General features: G+C 35.5%; 1 protein-coding gene across 4 annotated transcripts in view; it reads left to right on the top strand.

Moving 5' to 3' along the window:
* Positions 1-25,205, top strand: part of LOC142344030 (transient receptor potential cation channel subfamily V member 6-like) — a 64,082-nt gene that overhangs the window by 33,101 nt on the left and 5,776 nt on the right. For all 4 annotated transcript variants that reach the window (XM_075395485.1, XM_075395484.1, XM_075395487.1 and 1 more), the window contains exons 13-14: positions 19,751-19,964; positions 20,383-20,430. In XM_075395485.1, the coding sequence (XP_075251600.1) occupies positions 19,751-19,964; positions 20,383-20,430 (262 nt within the window). The remainder of the gene's footprint in view (positions 1-19,750; positions 19,965-20,382; positions 20,431-25,205) is intronic.

Raw genomic sequence — 25,205 nt, 5'->3', positions numbered from 1 at the left:
AATAGAACCAGTACCTTCACTCACAACAAAAACGGTAATCATCCTGCTGTGACAGCACAACAATCGGTTCAAGAACGGTTTAAGCAAACAACTTCAGGACAGTCTCAAAGGAACGATTTAGATCAACAAAAGGTTAATCACAACGGCTCGAAAAATGAGCAACAGTTTGCAAACAAGCACACAAATTGTGTTCAATGTCACAAACCGCATTTTGTTGCAACTTGTTCAGACTACCATAAATTTTCCCCTGTAGGTCGATTTCAAACTATCCAGAAAAATAGCTTGTGTACAAATTGCTTAAGTAATCAACATCGCAGAGACACTTGTCCCTCCTCGAAGCGTTGTCAGGTGTGTAATGTTTTTCACCATACAACACTACATAATCCAGCTACACAATTCAGCAGAACACATGCCGATTTTACTACCAGCAACGTCCAACAGCAAACTAAAACCTCAGGTCAACAAAATTTGTCATCAAAAGACGACAACAACTCACAAACGCAAAGAATAAAATAACACAATTCAAACCCAAAAGCAATCTCAGGTACGGAAAAAATTTTGGAGATAATGATAATCAACAGTCATCGAAACGTGCGAATTTGAATGGACCTTCTACCAGCCAAATTTTCAATGTCAACCAAATATCCAGTACACCGAAACATTGGTTTGAGCAGTTACAGCTGCTGCCAGTATCCTTTATCAAAGAAGATAAAGTATTCGACACGTATGCTCTCATTGACCCCGGCAGTCAGTTTACGTTTTTATTAGGTGCTGTTTCTGACTACCTGGAACTCCCACGCGAATATCAGTCATCAACTACTGTTCAATATCTAAGCGTTGATTACGAAATGCCCCTATCAAAAATGAAGCAACCAAATGCAGTTTGCCCTTTCAATCATTTGATGAAAAGTTCCAAATATCCAGAGCATACAGCACCCCTACATTAAACGTTAATGCGGCCAATGTCACTGAGCTAAACTATGTTTGCAGTGCATTCAATGAACCTCGACACATATTTTTCCCAGACGTTGCCGAAGGTAAGATTGGAGCACTCCTTGGTGTCAATGCTTTTGCCTTTACGCATCCTACTGAAGTATTCAAGGCACCGAAATCCGCCCCTTTGGAGTAAAGACAAAGCTTAGATGGACACTTGCAGGAGAGTACCTGAACACACTAGGAAACCGCTCTTCAAAATCTTCTAACAAATCGAATGTATTTGTATACCATGTCTGTCGGAAAAGTCCAGAACAACCCTTGGACAATTTGATACAAGAATTTTGGTCAATAGAGAACGATGGTACCAGAAAAGAAGATAATACTATCACTGAAGATGAAAAGTCTGCCATTCCAATACTTGAGAGTACTATCAACCACACAGGCGAAAGGTATGAAATAAGTCTTCCATGGAAAGTACCTGCCAATCTTCAAAATAACTAATTTTCTGCCCTCAATCAACTAAACAGTTTGAACAAACGACTTAATAATGATCCAAAACTAAGTGATATGTACCAACAGACTCTTGTCACAGATCTCGAGAAAAATTACGTCAAGCCAGTGGAAATGACAGACCCACACCCTGAGAAAATATGGTACTTGCCGCATCACCCTGTTCAAAGTGCAAACAAACCAAACAAAGTGCGGCGTGTCGCCAATGCAGCGTCAAAATTCAAAGGCGAGTCACTAAATTCCAATCTTCCAACAGGACCAGATCTCTTAAACAGCCTAATATGAATTTTGGTCAGATTTCGTGAAAAACCTATTGCTATATTGGCAGACATTGAAGGAAAGTTCATGCAAATCGGCATCCGAAATGAAGATCAATCTGCACTACGTTTCTTATGGTCTACTGACAAGGACGTGCGACAGTTTCAATTCACCAGATTGATTTTCGGTGCAACTTGCTCACCATCTTGTGCAATTTTTGTCATAAAAAGATGCGAAGAGGACAACGTCGAGACATATCCAAGGGCACAGAGCGCTATAAAGTCTTATTTTTATGTGGATGACTACATCCAGTCCTTCGACTCTCCTGAAAATGCCAACGCGACTGCATTTGAAGTAAAGAACTGCCTGAGAGCCGGTGGTTTCCGCCTCACAAAATTCCTGTCAAATCATCAACAGGCTCTTCAGTGTATTACTCCAGAAGACCTCGAGGATCCCAAGAGTGAAACAAGAGTCCTCGGACAAAAATGGAACATTGAAACAGATACATTTTTCATGAAGTCCCTCGGAGAATTCCCTAAAGAAGCTGAACAATACACTCAACGGAAACTTTTCAGTGTGGTGTCATCGATTTTGACCCAATTGGGTTTCTTGGCCCAATGACAATAAAGTTCGAAATTCTTCTTCAGCTACTTTGGAAGTTAGGTAGAAAATGGGACGAGCCACTCCCAATTGAACTTCTACATCCCTTACAAAAGTTCCTTAACAGTTATCAATCTATGCCTCAACTTGAAATTCTACGACAGATGACAACAGAGAATCTACCGGAGACAGAGAACCAGTTGCATGTTTTCGTTGATGCATCGATTGTGGCAACGTGTGCTGTTGTCTACCTCAGGAGCTTGAATAAGACCAGCAACGAAGTACAAACTGCATTCGTGATCGGGAAATGCAAAGTAGCGCCCGTAAAACAGTTGAGCGTTCCAAAGTTGGAACTAGAGGCATCTGTCATAGGTGTTCGACTCCTGAATTTTGTTAGACATGAACTCTCTGTTGAAATCAGCAATGTTTTTTATTGGACGGATAGTCAAGTTGTCCTTGACTGGATTGGTTCTTCCAAGAAGCAACCAGTTTTTGTTGCTAATCGCATTGCAGAAATAAAACTAAAAAGCAAACCTGACAATTGGAATCATATTGCGACAAACCTAAACCCAGCTGATCATGGTACTCGTGGTTTAGAACCCAAGGAAATTGAAGCAAAATGGTTTAAGCCACCAGGTTTTCTCTCCACAAATGATGTCATTTGTAGACCTACAAAGCAAATGCCGATTTGTGCTGCAACAACACGATCTGCCTTAAGAACCAAGACACCAGTACTCGACCCTAAACAGTTTTCAACATGGACAAAGATTTTGCTAACGATAGCTACTGTTTTCAATCTGATCTACAGAGCAAAGAAACAGCGTGACAATCACCATCAATACACTGTTGAAGATATTGAATTATCAAAATCTTACTTGATACAAATGTCGCAAGTCAATAGCTTCCCAACCGTCATCGAGTTGCTAAATGGTAGCCGTAAACTGGACCCGAAATTCAAACACAGGTCGTTAAACCCAATGCTTGATAAGAACGGTATATGACGCGTCTGTGGAAGGCTAATTTTTGCTCCCAGTGAACTCGAGTTGGCCAAGCGGCCAATAATACTTCATGCAAAAGATCACATTTGTCGTTTATACCTCGAACATGCCCATCGCATCTGTGTGCATCAGGGAACAGAAGAAGCCACTAAAGCTTTTGTACAGCAAAGGTACTACGTAATTGGTCTCCGCCGAACACTGCAGAGCATAAGATACAAACGCTTCCTTTGTCGACGTTTCGAACTGCAAAGCATTAAGACTTTTATGGCACCGCTACCTGATTGCCGCTTCCCGACTGAAAACAAACAATTTACATTTGCCAACTGCGGATTAGACTTTTTCGGCCCATTTTACATTGAGGAAGAAAAAGATAAGCTTCAGAAACACTACGGCCTCATCTTTACTTGTCTGGTAACGCGAGCTGTTCACTTGGAAATCTGTCCAGATTTGAATACAGACACTTTTCTGAACGCCTACCGCCGCTTCACTTCGCGAAGATGTCAGCCCGCTGATTTGTACAGTGACAACGGTAAGACTTTTGTTGGTGCCAAAGAAGAACTCAAAAGGTGTCTGAATGATCTCGACAAGGACAAAATTCACGAAGCACTCGCAGCACAGAACACCAAGTTGCACTTCAACCCTCCTTATGGCCCTCATTTTGGCCGCGATTGGGTGCGGCTGATCCAGAGTGTCAAGCGGACGCTCCTGATCATTCTAGGGTCAAGAAAATTTACTTTTGACGTTTTCCACACAATCATGATTGAAGCAGAAGCTATGATGAACTCCCGACCACTTACAAACGTGTCGGACGCCATGGAAAACGAAGAACCTTTGACGCCAAACCATGTTCTACTTCAGCGTCCTTACAACTCTCTTCCCCTGGTATCTTTCCGTCAACCAAGCCAGCTAACATGAAGTCCTGGAAGAATGATCCACAATTCCTCAACCACATCTGGAGGAGACTGGTCCGGGAATACCTACCGATCTTGATAAAGCGACCAAAATGGACCGAAAACGACGGGAATTCACTCAAAGTCAACGATGTGGTGTGGATCCTGAAAGACTTCACCCCACGTGGTATTTGGCCTCTGGGAAGAGTAGAAGAAGTGTTCCCTGGACGAGATGGTAACAACAGAGTAGTTAAAGTGAAAACGGCTTACGGCACCTTCGTCTGCCCCGTGTCTGGTCTCGCCCGTGTTTTCGCTGATTAGCTTTTTTGTTGATATTTTTTGTGCTCCGGTTTTAGGCAATGGGGGTTGCATATAGTTTTATACAATTTAATTGGTTTTATACAATTTAATTTAATTATGGATTCTAACTGGAATTGGAAACAATATTTATTTGGTGGATTTATTCGTATTTTACCCTCTTATTCCTGTTGCCCCCGTGGAGCATGTTGCGGATGCAACTTCCAGATGGCTAAATACGGAAGTTAAGATGATTTGCCGCAAAAAACTTGACTTTATGTCCCACATTGCTAACTGTCAGTTACCAAAAAACATGGAAACAAAACATCTGAAATTGACTTTTTCAATGCTAGAAATATGTTTTTCACTACAGAATACATGTTTCCACGGCCCTTGGGACTTGATTAAAACTATCTCAACCAAACTTGGGATCAAATTATTGTCTCTATTAAGGTTAAACATGCGTGTGCTACTTTGACTGACTGCTACTTTGCGATGAAATGATAGAAAGCTTAAATAGATTGGGATGGAAAGAATTAAAACCTCTAATTTTTTATGGTGACGAACAACTATTCCGACATACAAACCGGATATAAGATTGTACAAAATGTATTCAACTTTTCACCCAAAAAAAATCTAAACCAGCCAGATTAGTTAAAGTGAAATTAACACAAAGATTCTGAACCACTCGCGAGGAAGTGGTGTGGTGAGATCATAGATTTTTATTTATAAGGACAGGATAATTAGAGAAAGATAATATTAATGCCAACTATGATAATTGCGGACATTGGTCATGCCTCAGCCAGTTGGATTTGATATGAACTTATCACAACCCAACTACTGATAAACTTGTCTTGGCTGCTTTGATAATACTTTTAGCTAGCATTTAATTGATAAATGATTGGTATTGGCTGGCACTTTTGAAATCAGTTTGAGCTTCTGCATTCTTAAGTGTCGGCATAGTATTACGTCGACACAGCTTTACGTAACTATTTTTTGACAAACTATTAAAAAAACGCAATTCATATGATGAAAGTACAAACCCTCATTTTTCACATTTCGGAAGATGGCGAGGAATGCAAGTTTTAAGTTCGTCGCTAGTTGAGTTATCAAAAGCAAATGGTAATTGTACGGCTATTAAAACCTCAGTCATCTGGTTTTTAGAGTGTAAACATGCAAAAACTGAAAACTAATAATGAATGTTGTCTCAAAACACACTAGCTTCTGCTTTAACGGGTACATTTAAGTTGCTCCATGGTTGTAGACTCCGGTTTCTCTATTGGAAAAAAGTTTTTTGTTGGCCAAATATATTTTGTTTTTTTTTTGAACTGTTCAGTAGTAGTGAAAATGCCTGGTTTGTAACGGGGGGGGGGGGGGACAGGTCCCCCCCCGTTACAATACAGGCATGGCCTTTTTTAGGTATCCTTTTCGAAAACTTGTAAAATTTCTCGAAATTTTTGTTTCTCGAGGTTGGCAAAGATTTGTAATTTTTTTGTAAAATTGGTGTTGTGAGAGTGGTGGAACTTGTAAAATTTTTGGAAAAATAATTTGGTGGGGTGAATGAGTGAAACTTGTAAAATTTTTCGAAAATTTTTCGAAAATTTTGCGAAAATTTTGTTTTTCGTGGTTGACAAAGATTTGTAATTTTTTTGTAAAATTGGTGTTGTGAGAGTGGTGGAACTTGTAAAATTTTTGGAAAAAAGTGCGAAGTATTGAAATTGGAAGTTTGTTGAATTTCAAGCCTGGAGAGAAGTTTCAATTACAGTTTCGAACTGAAAACAGCGCAAGGGAATGAATGGGCGACAAAATATCGTGAAAATTGACTGAAAAATTGAAGAAATTGGGGTTTAAAATTTGTCTGGAAATTGGTTAAAAAAGTGATTTTATCGCTTTATTACAGTGTCGGGAAATGCTTGATGTGGGGGTCAATTGAATTTTGGTGAAATTACGGGTTGAAAATAGTTTGAATGGAGCGCTTAAGGTGTATTTTTAAAGCCATTTTGCGTCAAAAATAGACAAAATTTTGAAAAAAAGTGCAAACATTGCTGTTTTTTGGTAGTAAAAAGTTAAAAAAAAATGTTTTTCGCAGCCAATAAGCATTTTATACAATTAAAAAACTGCTAAAAAATGGCGCGAGAAATATTGTCAAGGAATCGGGTTTATATTAAATATTATTTAGTGATAACTTGTTACTACATTTTTTGTAATTTTTGATGAAAAAAGGCCAAAAATGTGCAGAAATTTTTAATTTTTGAGGTAACAATGTAGAATAAAATTTTCTATGCTAGCTATAAGTGAGTGGGCAACAAAGTTTTATAATGTGAAAATTTGCTCGAACAATTAATAATGAGTTATTGGGTGTTGTTTGCATGTTACTTTTTGATAAATTTTTGTTATTTTTCGGCATTTTTTGACCAAAAAGTGAAAGAATTGATGTTTCATGGCCGTAGAATGTATAATAAAGTAATGTTTTTTAGCTGAAAAGCAATTCGCATTGAAATTTTGTCATTTTAACGACTTGGCGAAATAAATAATACTGATTAACTGGGTGCTCCTTATTTAACTTTTTTTGTTATTTTTTTATGTTTTTATTTAAAGCAATCACTATTTTGCGAACCAAATGTTCTAGGAGAACGGTCAGCTAAAATAGCTGATCTCCAATTGTACAGTATTCAGTGTGCAAGGTCATTTCAATCATTTGAGCTGAAATTGTGGATAAAAAAAGTGTGAGAGATTAAGAACAAAAAAGGCATGATTTGGGCAATTTTGCCGGTGATTAACACATTTATGTATCTATGAAGACTTCTTTGAAGTGTTCATGTATGACTTCACTACATGGTCGACAAAACTTGGGTGTGGCAACTGGGCTGAGTTTGAGTTTGAGTTCTATTTTTAGCGTATCTGTGCAATCGACCATGTAAAGCCAAAGTGAGGAAAATTGGTCTTAAATAGTTTTTATTGGTATTGCATTTTCTTTGCGATTCAATTCAAAGCAAGCCGCATTTTTTAAATTCTTCTAACAGCGTGTTGATACCATTAGGATTAGGAGTGTATTTCTTGTCCACAACGGAAACAAAGTTGTGACTGAAAAATTTTCTTTTCTCGATAATAGTGACTTTTTCAACGAATAATATGAAGTGCTTTTTTTTGCTAAAATCTGATACTTGAAATAAGCTAAATGATCTGAGAATTCAATTAAAAAATGTCCAAAATTTATAAAGTCAGCTTCACAAAAGAATGTCACACACTCAATAAACAATATCAACAAAGGAACAAGTTTGATTTAGTTATCATAATTGAGATCGATTCTTCATTTCTTTGGTGCAAAACACTTGCTCACAGGTGGAGTCGCAAAGCTTCCACTGCTCGAAATATCATCTGGTTTGTTTTCAGTTTTGTTTTCAGGTGTACAGACAAATGTATCATGAACCATGGAAGGTGTTGGTGGTTCGCTAAAAGTTTCTGGGCTCTCAATATCTGGTTTCATTTTCCAAATGCTTTCAACCAGTTCAAGATCTCTCCAGTAGCTCTCTTGATTTTCATACAGCGGGATTTCTTTCACGTCATAATTGTAAAAAAACGTTCGTCCTCCATCGTCCAATGTGCCTGGGTTGAATACAAACTCTCTGACATAAGAAGTTACAAAATCCAGCAAGTATTGAGCTCTTTTCATAAGGCCTTTCTCAAATCGAAATGACTGAATAATAATAAAAAAATACAATAGGCATGTGATTTACTGTAACCCACTCATCTAACTGATAGTCCTGCTGTACAATGATAGCAGTCTGTTTTCTGTAAGTCTCATAAGCAATTGTTCGGCTGTCAGGCGCGACTCCGCCTTTAGAATGATGGCTAGAGGAGACATTAGAATTATTTCTTTGATTATAGCAGAATTTGGTAATCGAATAGAGCAATAGGAATCTGTTGTCAAAATCCAGGAACAGTTCTGCTAAATAAAGTCTGGAATTGAGCAAATGAAAGTTGAAGCGAAAATAAGGAAATGAAGAGTTCAGTTATAATTCTAAACTAAGGCGTGTTCACTCAGTTCCTTCCGTTTTTGTTGTAAAAGGTCACTCAAGTAGCTATTACACATAAGTTCATTACACTCAAATCCTTGTATTTTAAGTGAACCTTAGTATACTATTCGTTTTATCGTTTCCAATCTTTTCGTGCTACCTGTACACACCCAATTTTATTACTTTCTTATCTAGAGCAATTAATGAAAGCACTATGTTGTTCAAATACCAAACAGCGTTGATCTGAGGAATGCCATGTAGATCAAAAAATATAAAAGGCTTTAAGGTTTGTTAATGTCTGGGACTTAACATGTGTTCTCGCAATAGTGTTTTGTTACACTCGCGGGTTTATTATGTTTTGGAACCAAACTTGACCTCACTGCTTTTACGCTACCTTTGGTGTCTGCATAGCACTCGAACGTACTTAATGCTTTCCTAACAATGGTAATCAAAAGTATAACGTTAACATTTTTGTATGCATTTTGTGTGTGTGTGTGTGTGTTTGTGTGGTTACAAGCGTATTGTGTAAATTATTTATGAGGATACATACACACTAAGACCAGCATATGCTAGGAAAACTCTTTTACTGCTTTCTTATCTCAAAACAGTTTCAAAGGAATTTGCTTTTATATGATCAAGGTTAAGTATGTGCTTAATAAATCAAATCCCATTTTGTCTGTTGTTATTGAATTGTTTTCGCGACTCAATGGTCAATAATCCGTATTCTTATATTCTCAATCATTTTGTTGCGCAGCCAGGCTAGCGAAAAGAAGGTATGCGTCTTGAAAAACCAATTGTATTCAGAAATTGTTTGAACAAGATTCACAAATATTATTTATCGGTTTTATCACTATACCCAAACAACAGTGTAAAGTTAAATTATTTTCTGGCTACAAGTGCGTATTTTAGTGAAATTGAAGGGTTTGATTTTGATATAGCGCTAAAATTGAGGCCCTACGGTGGTATTATTGGCATAGATAATTGTTCAGTAGATAAATACTTGAAAATCTCAAAATTTTTACGTTTGCACGCTATTTTACACGACGCAGGTGGTTTCATATACGAAATATATAACCAAGGACCTGGCTACTCTTATATGCTTTCGTGGAAAACCAGCAACTGTTTTAGTGGAAATTTGTTAGGAATATTGTTTTGCTTATATATAAAGGTTTTTCATCCGTCAATTTTTCATTTATTGGAATGCTGAGTAGCAAAACAGTTGTGTTAGACGTTGAAGGGTTTCGTCACAGAAAAGAAAAATTTATTGTTAAAGAACTTGGTGTTTGCACCGACGACTATCTTGACTGCGTGTCATTTTTACCTCCAACAAGTTATAGGGAGTTAACAACTCAATAAAAGCAATCTTTTGGTTGGTTGACTAGAAATTTGCACGGTATTGAGTGGGATACAGGAAACTGTCCTTATATTTATCTTACACAAATAATTCAAAGCGTTCGCTTGAGGATTCCGGGTGCAATATTCTACGCTAAGGGAGAGGAAAAAGTAAAATTTTTGTCATATTTGCTTGAGTGTTCTATCATTGATCTGAATTCACTCGCGTGTCCTTCGATATCTTTGAACTATTTTACACAAAACTGTCAAAATCATTCAAAGGGCAAAAACAATTTCAACATTGTGCAAAAGAAAAAGCCATATTTTATTTCCACTGGTTAACAAATGAGAGAGGAATTGACGAAGGTGGAAGCACCCTTGTCACCGAGTTCAACATTTTGCGCCTTGATTACGGGGGACGGGAATCTGAGTCTTTCAATTTCCAAAGACGAAACAATAAAAACCGGAAACCAATTTTTACAGAGAAAAGTTAAATTCTTGCTGACTGAGGACGAAATTCGCTCATTTACTCATTTAGTATATTATATTGAACCTTTTCTTCAGTGGAGAAAGCAGAATGTCAAAAACTCAACCCAGAGTCTGTCCTCCGAGACTCTTACTGATGTCGAAACACCCTGTTGGTGAAGAAATTGACAAGAACGATCTTTCACTGCCAAAAGAGATTCAGCACTTGGTGAATGAAGTAAGAGTACACAAAACTGTTTATTATGACAAAACTGAGCAACTTCCGGAGTGCTTTATGGTTCATATGAAAAACTTTCTAACTGAGTTCAATTGCTATGAATTGTTTTATATAGAGTGACTTTTTTCTCAATACATTTTTTAAGAAAATTTATTTTGTCGCAAGATGGAGGGAGTAACATTTGATCAAGTTAACGCTGTTGTAGAAGAAAGTTTTTTTGAAAAAGAAAGTAGCAGCAAATCTTCATGGAAATTTTGTAATCAAACAACGTTGCCACGGTCAGAAGTTGTATTTTTCGTTCAAATGTTTGTTATTTTACTGCTGATATCACTTTGTATTGTTAAATTAACCATTTTAAAACCACATCGTGAAGAAACTTCAGTTTGGATATCAATACTGTCAAGTTTAGTTGGATACATTTTACCAAATCCAAGACTTTGAATAAGATTATATCTACGCAAGATAGAGTCTTCATGGCCGTTGTAGGGCCTTCAGGTTGTGGCAAAACAGAGTTAATTTTTAAAATGTTGATTGCAAACACATTTTACCCAAAATTTAACAACATCATTTTTTATACAGAGAAATGCAACAAATATACATCAAAATGGAGAAAACACTTAGTGTTACGATTAAAAAGTATGCCAATTTAGAATTTTTGAATAGCCTTGCAAACTGTCTTCTGATAATAGACGACTCGTGCAAAGAAATTTACAATGACAAAGAATTTGTTAAATTGGCCACTGCAGGGCGTCACAAAAACATTAATGTTATTTATATAAAGCACAACCTTTATCAACAGAGCAAGTGGTCTCGTACAATAGACTTGACCACGACACACAACATTTTGTTCAAATCCGCCCGTGATATTCAACAAGTCGAATTTTTAGGTAAACAGTTGAACCTTGTTAAATTTTTAAAACATTGCTATCAATTGGCAACGAAAGAACCGTTTGGGCATTTGCTTATCGATCTTGATCCAAAGACTTCTGATTGTTTACGATGCTGTTCAAACATTACTGAGCCAGGTCCTTCAGTTTTCTATCTTCCATCTGATAAAGCAGAAACAACTCCTCTAAACAATGAAAGGGAAAAAACTATCTATACTGAAGCAAATGGTGCATTTGCAGCCAAAACAGTTAAAGAAATATTTGCATATTTGTGATAGTGATGCTATACTTGTTTTGTGTGAATGTCTTCACAATGTTTTACTGGGCCATGTTAGAGTGAAAGTAAGAGACTTAGAAAATTACAGACGCATATTTGAAGGCGTTCTCGAGAAAAAATCGGTTTCGAACTGATTCAACTCATTATTAAATTTTGTTTCATCCATTTGAGTTAAGCATTGACAACTGCTGAAGAGTTTATTTTGATTCCCAAAAATCAGTTTATGAAGGAGCAACCATATTCCTCACAAATTCTAAATGATCCCAGAGTTCAGCATAGAGGTGCTCAATTTTCGTTTTTGCACCGTATGCGACCAAATGAAAACCATGACAAAGAGAACCAAGAAATTTTGAATACAAGGGAAACGACTGATCCTACTGAGTTGTCAAAAGTACATGCAGACAAATTTCTTCAAAATCTCAACATGCTAGCGCCGCCGAAATTTCCCAGGACGGAAAAAATAGTTAATCTAATTAAAGAGTCAAAAAACGTTGTTATAGACGAAAAAGAGAATTTCATTGTTGACGGAACAGCGACAGCAATAAATGTTCCCAATTTTCTCTATGATTTGCAGCAACCAATGAAAAAATAAATAATCCAGATTATTTCAATATTCTAGAGGCTTTAAACATAAAAGAAGACTTGTTGATCAACAGTAATGCTAAAATTGCGATCCAGAAAAGAACTCAAAGAGTTACCAAACAAAAAAACAAAAAGAAAACTTTTGCGCCAAAAAGAATCAAGCTCAAAGAAGCCAGCCAATTACTTACAGAGGAATCCTCAGACACCGGAAGTGGGTTCGAAACCTCAAAGGAAGACAGAACTCAACAAGAGAAGGACTGGGAGTTTTTCGACGAATGAGAGAAAAATGCTTGAGTTAAAATATACGAAAGGTCCCGCAGCATACGGAAGCATAAAAAATCTACAAAAAAGCACAAAATTGAAACCAAGTATAATGAATTTGTTTCTAGAGGGTAAAAAGGCCCACACAAAGCATAAGAAATATAGAAAAAGATTTCCAACACTGAAAGTTATTGCTTACGACATAAATGAGATTTGGTCGCTAGGCTTGGCTTAAGTGGATAAATTAGCAAAAGAGAACAAAGATGTAAAATATTTATTGATTGCGGTGGACTGTCTCTCAAGTTATCTACGAGTCGAACCCCTGAAATCAAAATACGCCACAACAACAGCAGATGCGTTTAAGAAAATGATAAAGAGCAAGCGATCTAAAAAAGTGTGGGTAGATGCTGGTACAGAATTTAAGGGCTCCTTCAGCACTCTTTGTCAGAAAAATGAAATTGAAGTTTATAAAACTTTCAGCAAGAAAAAATCAGCATTTGCTGAAAGAAATATACGATGGGTCACGAATCTGATATACAAGTATTTAGAGGATAAATGGACATACTCGTATATTAATCAATTGCAGAGCTTTGTACAAACCATTAACTCTAGAGTCAACAGAGTAACAAGAATGGCGCCCAATAAAGTTACAAAGAAAGACGTTCCTTACTTGATATCATTAATGTTTTATTCATAAGCAAAACTAGTTCGTCGACCAAAGTTTTACGTTGGGGACTTTGTGGGAATATCAAAAGCGGATCTTCCTTTTAGAAAAGGATACAAGCAAACATTTACCAACGAAGTCTTCGAGATTTACGATATACCTACAAAAAATCCCCCTACTTATAGTCTCATTAACGCAACCCAAGAGCCAGTCAAAGCAAAATTTTACGAGTTAAAGTTGGTCAAGGTTAGAGACAATAGTAGTGAAATAACACAACATGAATGCATTCACGGTTCACTTAGTTTCGTCAGCCTCTATGAATATTTTCCCTCAAAACACCTTGTCCTCATTCAAAAATTATTTTAATGAAGAAATTAATTTGGAGGGGAATTGGCGAGTTGCTTTAAGTGAAATTATCTTCCCGGCAAAAATAAATCAAGTGAACAAAAGTGATCTGAAGATATTTTCTTCTGAAGGCCTTAAGTTTTATGAGAAAAGTATTCCATTTGATGCAGTCTCCAGACCATACGGAGGAGAACGAGCTGTCATTGGAATTGGTTCCTATGAAAACCGTGACCGTCTTTTGAGATCTCTAAAAACAGCTAGCGGATTGCCTCATTTTGCCTATCATTTTAACAAAATCAATGGGTTTTTGTTCCTCTTTTTCGGTAAAAACGAAGGAATTACTTTTCCGGATAACGAAATTCCAAGTATCCTAGGTTTCAACGGTATTCATGATGGGTCTGGTTATCATATTGGATACAAGATGTTGGAAACTTTTGAAAATCTGGCCACGGCAGATGATGAAGAAAAGACTTTTGTTGGTGATTATCTTTTTGATTTGTCTGCAGGGAAGCAACTGATTTTTTTTATGTTAACATAATTGAGTATCAATACGTAGGTGATACTAAGGCGCCTCTTATGCGAGTCATTGATTCAAAACAACGCTTGAAAAACGGTAGCCCCTGCGAAATAGAGCCAACAAACAGAATTGTTTTCAGTAACTTGGAATACAAAAATTACTATCAAAAAATTTTCAGTCAATTGAAATTCAATTGCGGACAGAAACCGGACAATTAGTTCCATTCGCTGGAACAGGAAAAGTTATTTTGACATTAAATTTTAAAAAATTCGATTAAATGGAAGCCTACTATCAACAGCAACAGGGATCACCATACTTTTCAGTACACTATCGCCAACGAGGAAGTGGTTTTGGGGCTTTAGCGGCAGGTATTGGCAGAGCCGCATTACCGATTGCAAGAAAGTTTCTTTGGCCTGTAGCCAAAAAGATTGGACGTGAATTAATTGTTCAAGCAGCTCCTGAGCTGGTAGAGGTTGTTACAAAGAAAAAGTCTCCAAAACAAGCAATAAAATCGACTGTGCAAAAAACTGTAAGAAAACAAGTGGGCGGATCAAAAACAGGAAGAATGCGTAAATTAAAAACTAACGGTGAAAAACCAAAAAGGGGCATTCGTAAGAAGAAGCCTTTGACGAGAAGTTGGTCAAATTTTTTTTCTAAAGTTCAAAATGATTACTAATTTACTGCCCGCAGAGGCAACACACACCACACTTGAATTGTTTGAAAAACAGCCTCTACTTATTACTTTTGACAATGCTTTTACTCAAAAAGTCGGACCATCATATTCCCCGGACGGTCCAATGCTTGAGTATGAAGTTTTGGGCGATAGGAACAATTTCATAGATTTACATAAACTTCTCCTTGAAATTAAATGCCAAATCTCCCGCAACAATGACGGCGATTTAAGGACAGGAACTGATGCTACAAATACAGACGCGCCATCCTTAGCAACAACGCATTACATTCTTTATTTTCAGTATGCACTGTATCTGCTAACGGTGTTAAAATGTTCAACACAAACGGAAACTATGCGCACAAAGCATTCATTGAAACGGAATTTTCTTCAGGAAAAACTGCAAAAAACACATGGCTAGTTTTTCAGGGATAATATTACAAGGATGAGCCAGCAAAAAATTGATGGCACTGACGGCCGCGCGGACGACGTGGCGGCCAGAAAAGCTCTTGTTGCTAATTCCCAGGAAAACTATTTCATTGGAAAGCCGGCGAAGGATATTTTAACTTGTGATAAACACTTACTTAGTGGTGTTACTCTGCGAATTTCATTTAGAAGATCTACAAATGATTTTGTAATTTCAGAGTCAAACAAACATTACAAAGTTAGAATAATTGAAGCTATTCTCTACGTTAGAAAAATAACAATAGCGGATCAAGTTTTGACGTCAACTGAGAAAACTCTACTAAAAACACATGCCGTGTATCGCTATACAGAAGTATTACCACGAACATTTTTGGCTACAACTGGAATAAGAAGTTGGAGCCATGAGGGTATTTTCTCAAAAGAACCTGTACGACGTATGATAATTGCGATGGCAACAAATCAAGCATACCTTGGAACTAATCGCACTAATCCTTTTCACTACCAGAAATTCAATTTGAGCTATATTGTTGTTTATAGAAATGGTCAACCTATTGTTGGAACTCCGGTCTCAACAACTTTTAACCACCGCTTTTACTTCAATACTCTGGAAGCCCTGGATTTTCTTGACAAAGGTGGGCATGGCATAATTCTGGAAAATTATCCCAATCACTTTATTCTAGCTTTTGAATTAACTTCAACGCAAGAGGCTTCTCATGATTTCATTCATCCAAAACTTACAAATTGCTCAATTTCGGTTCAACTTACATTTGACGGAGCATTGGCGCCCGACGTCGAATTTTTTTTTCTGGGCGAAAGAAGCTCAACGTTTTATGTTAATTCAGAACAAAAGGTGACAAAAAACTCAATTATCACCTACCCCGCCGATGGATAGTGATGAAATACGCTATTTGTTGGGAAAATGTATTCATTTGAAATATTGTTTTTACGGAGTTTTTGCAGCGGACATTTTCCCAAAGCTAACAAGAGAAGATTTTATTATAGTTAATGCTTCACCAGCGCAATATGAAGGAAGTCATTGGATGATTATTTCATTGGATGAAGTCATTGGATGAAGTCATTGGATGAACTACCAAATATTGTATTCCCGTCTGATACAGTTTTACAATGAAGTAACTCAAGTACTCAAAATTAAGCCAATTCAAAATCAAAACTCACAACTATGTGGACTTTTTTGTATTTATATTGCGCATGTGATGTTTGATTACGAATATCCTTTATTGTTGAATATGAACGATAATGATTTAACACGCTTTGCTAATCATATGCTCTAAAATTTCTAATTATTTTTTTTGCTCAAATTTTTCTTCAAAAACAACAAAGAACACAAATATTAATTCGAAGATTTCGATTCCATATTAAAATTTATCAAAATCAAACTATTGTCAACATTCAAACAACCATAGCCACTATTTAATATATCAAGTATTTTTGAAAGCTCACCGTACAGACCAACATTATAAATACTATAGAATCTATCAATTGTACAAGTAGGCAAAAAGTCAGTTTGAGTTTGAACACTATTAGTAAAAACATAATCAACATTAGGTAATTTTCTCTTAGAGTTTGCAAAGTTCAATTGGTGTTGCTCGTTAAATTTCACCGCTTCGTCAATTTTGTTCATTATTTCTCCACGAAAAACTGTATTTGTTAAGTTAGTTTTAATAAGTAGTTTAAAACAAGTAAAAACACAAGGTATAATGAATGGTTTGGATGCTGTAGACTTGAAAGAATTAGGAAGTTCATCATTGGAGCAAATAACATGATAATGTCATTCATATGCAAGCTGTAGACAAAGTTCTTTGTTACTGTATGGTCAAATATAGGCTCACTTCGACATATAAAGTAACGATATTGTTTGGAATACTGGCAAAAATATTCCGGTGTGCGCTCAACCATTGCCTCCACCATTTTGCTAATTAATTTTCTTTGTCACTTTCACATGCTTTATTTGTTGTTTTTTGTCGTGCTTTTTTTGCTCTTCCACTTTCACACTGAGGTCTTTCTTCGATCTCACTTTCACAAAGAGATCTTTGCCTTCGTTTGGTTTTCTTTGCAGTTCCTCGAGACGATAGATCTTGAATCGTTTGTAATTTCTGGCCGAGAAGATCGAATTCAGCAGCTGAGAGAGTTATTCTTTGGTTAAAACGAAATTTCTCGGAATCTTTTTTGAAGAGTTGTAGAGTAATATATGTTCCCGTTGTTTCGTATGTTTTCACTGAAGCAACAACAATTCGTTTGCCAGAGCACGAAATTTCGTGGTAAAAGTCACTATTATCGTGAAAGGAAAATTTTTCAGTCATAATTTTTTTCCGTTGTGGACAAGAAATACACTCTTAATGGTATCAACACGCTGTAAGAGGAATTTAAAAAATGCGGCTTGCTTTGAATTGAATTGCAGAAAAAAATGCAATACCAATAAAACTATTTAAGACCACTTTTCCTCACTTTGGCTTTACAAGGTCGATTGAAGAGATAAGATAAAAATAGAACTCAAACTCAAACTCAGCCAAGTTTTATGGTTGCCACACTCAAATTTTGTCAACCATGTAGTGAAGTCATACATGAACACTTCAAAGAAGTCTTCATAGATATATAAATGTGTTAATCACCGCCAAAATTGCCCAAATCATGCCTTTTTGTTCTTAATCTCTCACACTTTTTTATCCACAATTTTAGCTCAAATGATTGAAATGACCTTGTACACTGAATACTGTACAATTGGAGATCAGCTATTTTAGCCGACCGTTCTCCTAGAACATTTGGTTCGCAAAATAGTGATTGCTTTAAATAAAAACATAAAAAATAACAAAAAAAAACAAATAATGAGCACCCAGTTAATCAGTATTATTTATTTCGCCAAGTCGTTAAAATGACAAAATTTCATTGCAAATTGCATTTCAGCTAAGAAACATTACTTTATTATAAATTCTACGGCCAAGAAACATCAATTCTTTCACTTTTTGGTCAAAAAATGCCGAAAAATAACAAAAATTTATCAAAAAGTAACATGCAAACAACACCCAATAACTCATTATTAACTGTTCGAGCAAACTTTCACATTATAAAAATTTGTTGCCCACTCCCTTATAACTAGCATACAACATTTTATTCTACATTCTTACCTCAGAAATTAAAAATTTCTGCACATTTTTGGCCTTTTTTCATCAAAAAATACAAAAAATGTAGTTACAGTTATCATTAAATAATATTTAATATAAACCCGATTCCTTGACAGTATTTCTCTCACCAATTTTTAACAGTTTTTTTAATTGTATAAAAATGCTTATTGGCGGCGAAAAACAATTTTTTTTAACTTTTTACTACCAAAAAACAACAATTTTTGCACTTTTTTTCAAAATTTTGATCTGTTTTTGACGCAAAATGGCTTTAAAAATACACCTTACGCGCTCCATTCAAACTATTTTCAACCCGTAATTTCACCAAATTTCAATTGACCCCCACATCAAGCATTTCCCGACACAGTAATAAAGCGATAAAATCACTTTCTTAACCAATTTTCAGACAAATTTTAAACCCCAATTTCTTCAATTTTTCAGTCAATTTTCACGATATTTTGTCCCCCATTCTTTCTCATGCGCTATTTCAGTTCGAAACTGTACTTGAAACTTCTCTCCAGGCTTGAAATTCAACAAACTTCCAATTTCAATACTTCGCACTTGCTTGTTAATTCAAACATATGGGCAATAAAACCCATAAAATTAATACCACTTGTGCGGTCTCAGACTCGCAAAACTATAAAATTTCTTACATTGGAACAGAAACTTACCAATTTTAAACTATCTTTTTTCATCCCTCACCTCAGTATTCCATCAGGTTAGTCACTTTCGCTTTTCAGTCCTTCATTAGTCTCATTAGACTAGAAAAAGGATTCAGAATTTTAAAAAAAATTCAAAACTTTCGAAAAATTTTACAAGTTTCACTCATTGGCCACACCAACTTTTTTCCAAAAATTTTACAAGTTCCAACACTCTCACAACACCAATTTTTCAAAAAATTACAAATCTTTGTCAACCACGAAAAACAAAATTTTCGCAAAATTTTCGAAAAATTTTCGAAAAATTTTACAAGTTTCACTCATTCACCCCACCAAATTATTTTTCTAAAAATTTTACAAGTTCCACCACTCTCACAACACCAAACTCTCGAAAAAATTTCAAGTCTTTGCCAACCTCGAGAAACAAAAATTTCGAGAAATTTTACAAGTTTTCGAAAAGGATACCTAAAAAAGGCCAGGCATTTCATTTGTATTGTAACCAGGCATTTTCACTACTACTCTGTTCATCGATGCATCGTTTATGAAAATTTTTGTTTACAAAAAAATGAAAACTTCGGTTGACATCATTTCAAGGCACTTATTGCTTTGATTTTAAAATTTGGGGCTATTTTTTGAAAAAAAATATTTGCTCATATATAACTGTACTAAATTTTAGTTTTCAATCTTGAAAATGCAGTGTCAATGTAAACTTTAAAAAATTGGGCTTAGTGGGTTTATCTTTGGCTTTAAACAAACAATCTGTTTGCTGTGTTGTCATTAAACAGGAGTACCAAGTGCCTGGGTCCTCTGATAACAGTAATGTACAGAGCAGTGTCAGACGACTTGAGACGCTTTGCAATTATGCTCATAGTGTTATTGACTGCATTTTCTCTGAGCAGTATTGTGATATTCAAGAGTTCAGAGGACGAGTCTCCTTTCAACAATTTCTTTCTCACAATCTACTTGAGCTTCTGCATGGTCATGGGGGAAGTCACTCCAGTTAGTTAAGTTGTCAGATTAGTAAATTCAGATAGGAAATTGGTGGGCCAACGGAATGCAAATTTTCACTGTGCTACAAAATGTTGTTTTTTTTGTAAAAATCAACAATTAACAGATAACGACTGATTCTTGTTTCGATGGACAAAACTTTTCCAACACTGCTAATCACTTCTGCTAAAAGCTTATAACTTGTTAATAGAACTTTCTGTCATGAAATTCGTACCGCACTAATGCTTTGACAGGCTACACCCCCCTGAAATTGAGCAAATTTGGTTGAAAAAAATTAGGTGAATTAAACTTAATTAAACGTCATTAATAACAGAATGGTATGAAAATAATTATGGAAAATAGGTGAACAGTTTTTTTGTTAATACTACGTAAACGAAATTTTAGCAGTAACGTTTTTGAGTTGTTTCAGAGCATCTACGACTCAATCAAGGAAAGCCCCTATCCTGTCTTCACTCAGGTGATATACTTACATGTGGATCGCAATTTTTATTGTAGATAATAAATACGAAACTAGCAGGCCAGAAAAGTCTTCTAAATGCTATACGTATCATTCCAATGCAATTAAAAATAAAAATTCAAAAGATTGCAACAAACAGAAAAATTTTGAGCACCCTATATATCTCTGCCTAAAATGTTTTGACAATGTTCAGACAAAAATGAAGCATAGCCTTGTCAACAATAATAAATAAGCGGGCAAAGCATTGTATCGTTATCAATCAATTAAGTTTCAAAAGTTCCATAAAGCTGAAAAAGATACCAGACCATCAAAAAAATTTTTGGAGGCAGTGGCATTGATACATGTTACAATTTTTAGTTGTCGTCAGTATTATTGGTGTCTTTTGAACAGTGCATACGGAAAGAATTTTTTTTCATTTCACAATTATTCATTGTCCTCACTAAATACTCTTGACATCATGATCTTCTCAGTATCACTGCATCTTTTCTCGCAAATCCTAATACTGTGTATGAACAATGGAAGTAAAAGCGTTAAGTTCTTTAAAACTTTTAATGATTTCTTTGACGATCAATTCTGATGCCTAATTCATTGAATAAAATAAGTACAATACTTGAAAAATTGCTAAGAGGGAAGAGAAGCAAAGAACAGATAAGCTTTTGACACATAGAATCTATTTTGGTTTCTTTTTTGGATGTCCATACGGTTGACAGTTCTCAGAATTTAATTATTTATACCAATTTTGTCACTAGTATTTTATTGCATAAACCTAAAAATGTTAGAGAAAATCTGGAAACGGAAGCGTCAAATTTCTGTCTTGATTTTAAGAAAATTAGTAAGCATAATATCTTCTTAAGCTCATGTGGACGACAGTAAAAAATACTCTGCGTTCGAAGTTCAACCGTCAAATAATCCTTTGCTGTAAGAGTTATCAGAATTGTGAAGCAACTAAGAAGCTTTTTATCATCCCATGGTAACCATTTTAACTAAAACAAATATTCGAATTTCCACTGTGGTGAAAAGGGCATCAACTGCAAATAATTTCCAGACCATCTTTAGAGACATTTGAGTTTAGAAGATCTAAAGTTTATCTGATCAATCGAAAAGTCGAATTTCTCATTAAACAATTGTCAAAGGTGAAAAACGGAAAGATATCACTCAAAACTATGCTCAGATTTATGCAGCAAATAATTTTGCAATCGAGATTCATCGTAAGTCCAAACTAAGCTTTCTAGAGAATCCGTGACAGCTATTTTCATTTCAGTATTCTTCTTGACATTGTTTATTGTATAACGTTAATCAAAAAGGCATCCAAGAAAAAATCAATAAGTTCAAGCAAACAATGCTTTTAACGTTAGCCATTATAAGAGTTTTTTGACTAACACTAGTGCACTTCCAGTGAATACCGTACATTTCCACTTTTCATCGCTTCATCTTTTCTGTAACTTGTTTTCCTACTTAATTAAATTACAGTTTTCAGGGTTTTCGCAGTAATAAGAAAGCAAGCAATCGCTCAATTCACCACAAATTATTTTCTATATGAACACAAACAGAAGTTTATAACTCAATTAAAAGTCATGCCAATATCAAAACGATAATTGTATCAGATAGAACATGGGTATCAGAGGTTGATATATTACCATTGTTTTGAATTCTCAATTTTGATAGCCAGCAACAACAACTTTTTCTCCTTTGACATCGCTGCTCTCTTGACTTTTTTCTTCTTCTGCAGATTTCGATTATTATTTTGTTTTGCCTTCATCTGACAATGCACTAGTTTTGGCCTGTATTCACTCCATTTCTTCTACCAAAAAACTTTTTAACAGGTTTTTGCAGGTGACCGACAGCCTTTCTCTTGGATCACTTTTAACTTCTTGGATACCCGTTGACTGCTTAGCTCTCAGCCCTGGGCACTCTCCGCTGTTTCCATCCCGGACAGCCCAATTCTTTAAAAAAATGGATTGCCACCTGAACCACTCTGTTTTATATGCTTTGTTGCAGGGTCTCGTTTTCTGGCCGCATACAGTAGTCACTTGTTCAAACAACGACACCACCTTTTTTGCCACTCCTCCAGTTGTAGCTATATTAGCATGATCTTTCCCTTGTACTTTCACTTTTGCGCACTCCAGAACTAGACATATGGGCATCTGCTTCGGCGCCGGTTCTACAGCCAGGACTTGACTCCCACTTTACTTGTTCAACTACTTATTTTTATTTTTGGCTTTGATATTAGTGAGAAGTCAGCACGTCATATTGTCAACTTTCATACCAATAAGGTCAATGCGAATGAATTGAAGTTAATGAACAACTGTTTTTGCCGGAAAAAAAATTTGAGTTCGTTGTTCTTATCCATGATTTCCGAGGCCGGCACAACAATCCCAATCGGCATTTTTAGGTGATTTGTTGCTATAGTGATCTGATTATTGCGCTCTGGATTGATTTATCAAAGTTTTTTTGTAAAGTAGCTGTTGCGCACGACGCGTTCAACATTCTTGGTTCGTTGTCTGTGAAAACAGCAAATTAGGCAAACAATAAATCCGGTCATTTTTGCAGGTATTTAATACTTGCCAGACACAAACACAAATTATTTGGAAAACGGAGCACAAAAAATGCAATTACCATTTTCAATTCGAGCATTTGATTCATCCGCTAGCCTTTATTTGGCACTAATCACCCCACCTCCCACCCTGACTCGCATACTCTCTCTCTCGCTAACACATACATACATACACACACACACACATATATATATATATATATATATATATATATATATATATATATTTATATTTATATATATATAAATATATATATTCATATGTTTATATGTATATATATATATATATATATATATATATATATATATAAATACACATTCCTGTTGTCAAGATGAAAGAACTAGAATATCCCTAGCAGCAGTTTATATGAGGAAAAGTATTCTTGAAAAGATATGGTGAAAGAGCAACTCCATAAATCAAAGGCAAACATACATCAAAGAGCAAAATCCAAAAAAGGCACAGTGGGAACGCTTCGTTAAGAACACAGTATTGCAGAACTTAAGTCAAAAACAGTCTTAAATGTATAAATTCCCACCGCTTAACTTGCGATATAGCCAAGTGAGATACGCGCCTGCCGTCCAACCTAGAGACCTGGGTTCACTCCTCAACTCAACTCTTTTTTTGCGCCATCTAGGCCAGCCACTAACCTAAAATGAAATAGCACAAGTGTCCCTTATTTTCCGCTTGAAACATTTCAATCACGTTCTGCCAAAAACGCTTTTAATCATGAATCCTTATTGAATCAAGCTTTTTAATTTTGATTTTCAAAACTACAGCAAAAAATTCATCTCACCTAAATGTGTCCTAATTGATGTGCTTGAATTTTTGTTGAACATTTAGTGCTGAATGTCCCTTGATGGAGTCCCAGTGAATTTCAACGATAGATCATAGATATTTGACAAGTTATGTCAAGTTTCATTGATGTTTTTTTACCATATTTGTATGTTCAATGGCATAGCAAGGGACTAGGGCCTAGGCTTGACAGCCAAAATTAAAGAAAAGAAAATAAATTTTGGCGTCAAAGGTGTTAGTGATTTGAGCAATTCAAATTTTTTTTGCCAAAGTTATAGCTCTTTCGTGGAATAATTACGGTTTTTTGATAGATATTTGAAATGCCCATGGCCCTCAGTGGGTTTATGGACCAACTTGCCCGGGTTGTTCAGCGCCCCGAATACAATAATACTGCTTAGAAATAGGATTGTACTGCACTTACGTTTCAATGATGCCAACTATTATACTCAAATTTTAATCAAATCTAATAAACAAAATCATTGAAATTGTTTAGTCTCGACAGTCCAGCTCTTGAGAGGATCATCAACAATCCTTCCAAATAGTGCATTGGCAGAAACATATAAACTTGAAATTTACTTTCATTTGCCAATGCTCTGTTTAAAAAACAAGCTCTTTAATTAAATTTGGGACGCAAATTAACTGTGAATACGTTGATTTGTACCAGAAAACTTTTCCTTTTATTTTCATTTCAAAAGAAAACAAACGTCTTTTACGAACAGAGTGGTTTGTCTATTTTGAGGAGTTCTGAAAACTGAATAAATTTTCAAATGTTTTCAGGATAACAAACAAAACTTCGTTAATTGCAGCATGTTTGTTTGATTTCTGCAAAAAATTTCTGGTAAATTGAAGTTTTTGTCAGCTATTTGGTAATTGTAATAATCTAAATGCCTTAGACGTATTGTTCATTCGTGATTAAATGGCACATTTACACAACCGACTTGATGATTTGAAACAAGTGAAGAAAAATGAATGGTCTTAAAACCTGAGGTCGCAAAATATGAACAATTTTCTTTCCATTAAATTGTTTTGCGCAAAATTAATCATAGTTAGAAATCAGGAAAGTTTTCCGTTTGCGAGCAATAGAGGCTTCACCGCAGGTTTCTCAAAATTTTTCATAATTTTTTTTGAAAGGTTTGGTTGAGTTTTTTTAAATTTTTTTTTCATATCATTTAAAGTTCAAATATGCGCCAGTTTTCAGAACATTCAGATCACAATGTCAACAAGTCTTAATTCCTACTGAAAAAGAATGAAATCTTTAAAAAAATTTTTAGTTTATGCTCAATTTTCAACAGTGGTAGTTTTTAGTAATATTAACACGATATAGTAATAAGAAATAATCAAATTTCGGCTTGATTTTTTAACAAAAGCGAGATCCGATATCAATAAAAAATGTGACAAATTGAGTGATCCAGCAGAAAGGGAAAATAA

The sequence above is a fragment of the Convolutriloba macropyga genome, chromosome 8 (genome assembly GCF_964194025.1).
Source record: "Convolutriloba macropyga chromosome 8, txConMacr16.3, whole genome shotgun sequence".
In the NCBI taxonomy this organism is placed as follows: domain Eukaryota; kingdom Metazoa; phylum Xenacoelomorpha; order Acoela; family Convolutidae; genus Convolutriloba; species Convolutriloba macropyga.
This window is presented reverse-complemented; position numbering and strand designations above follow the sequence as displayed.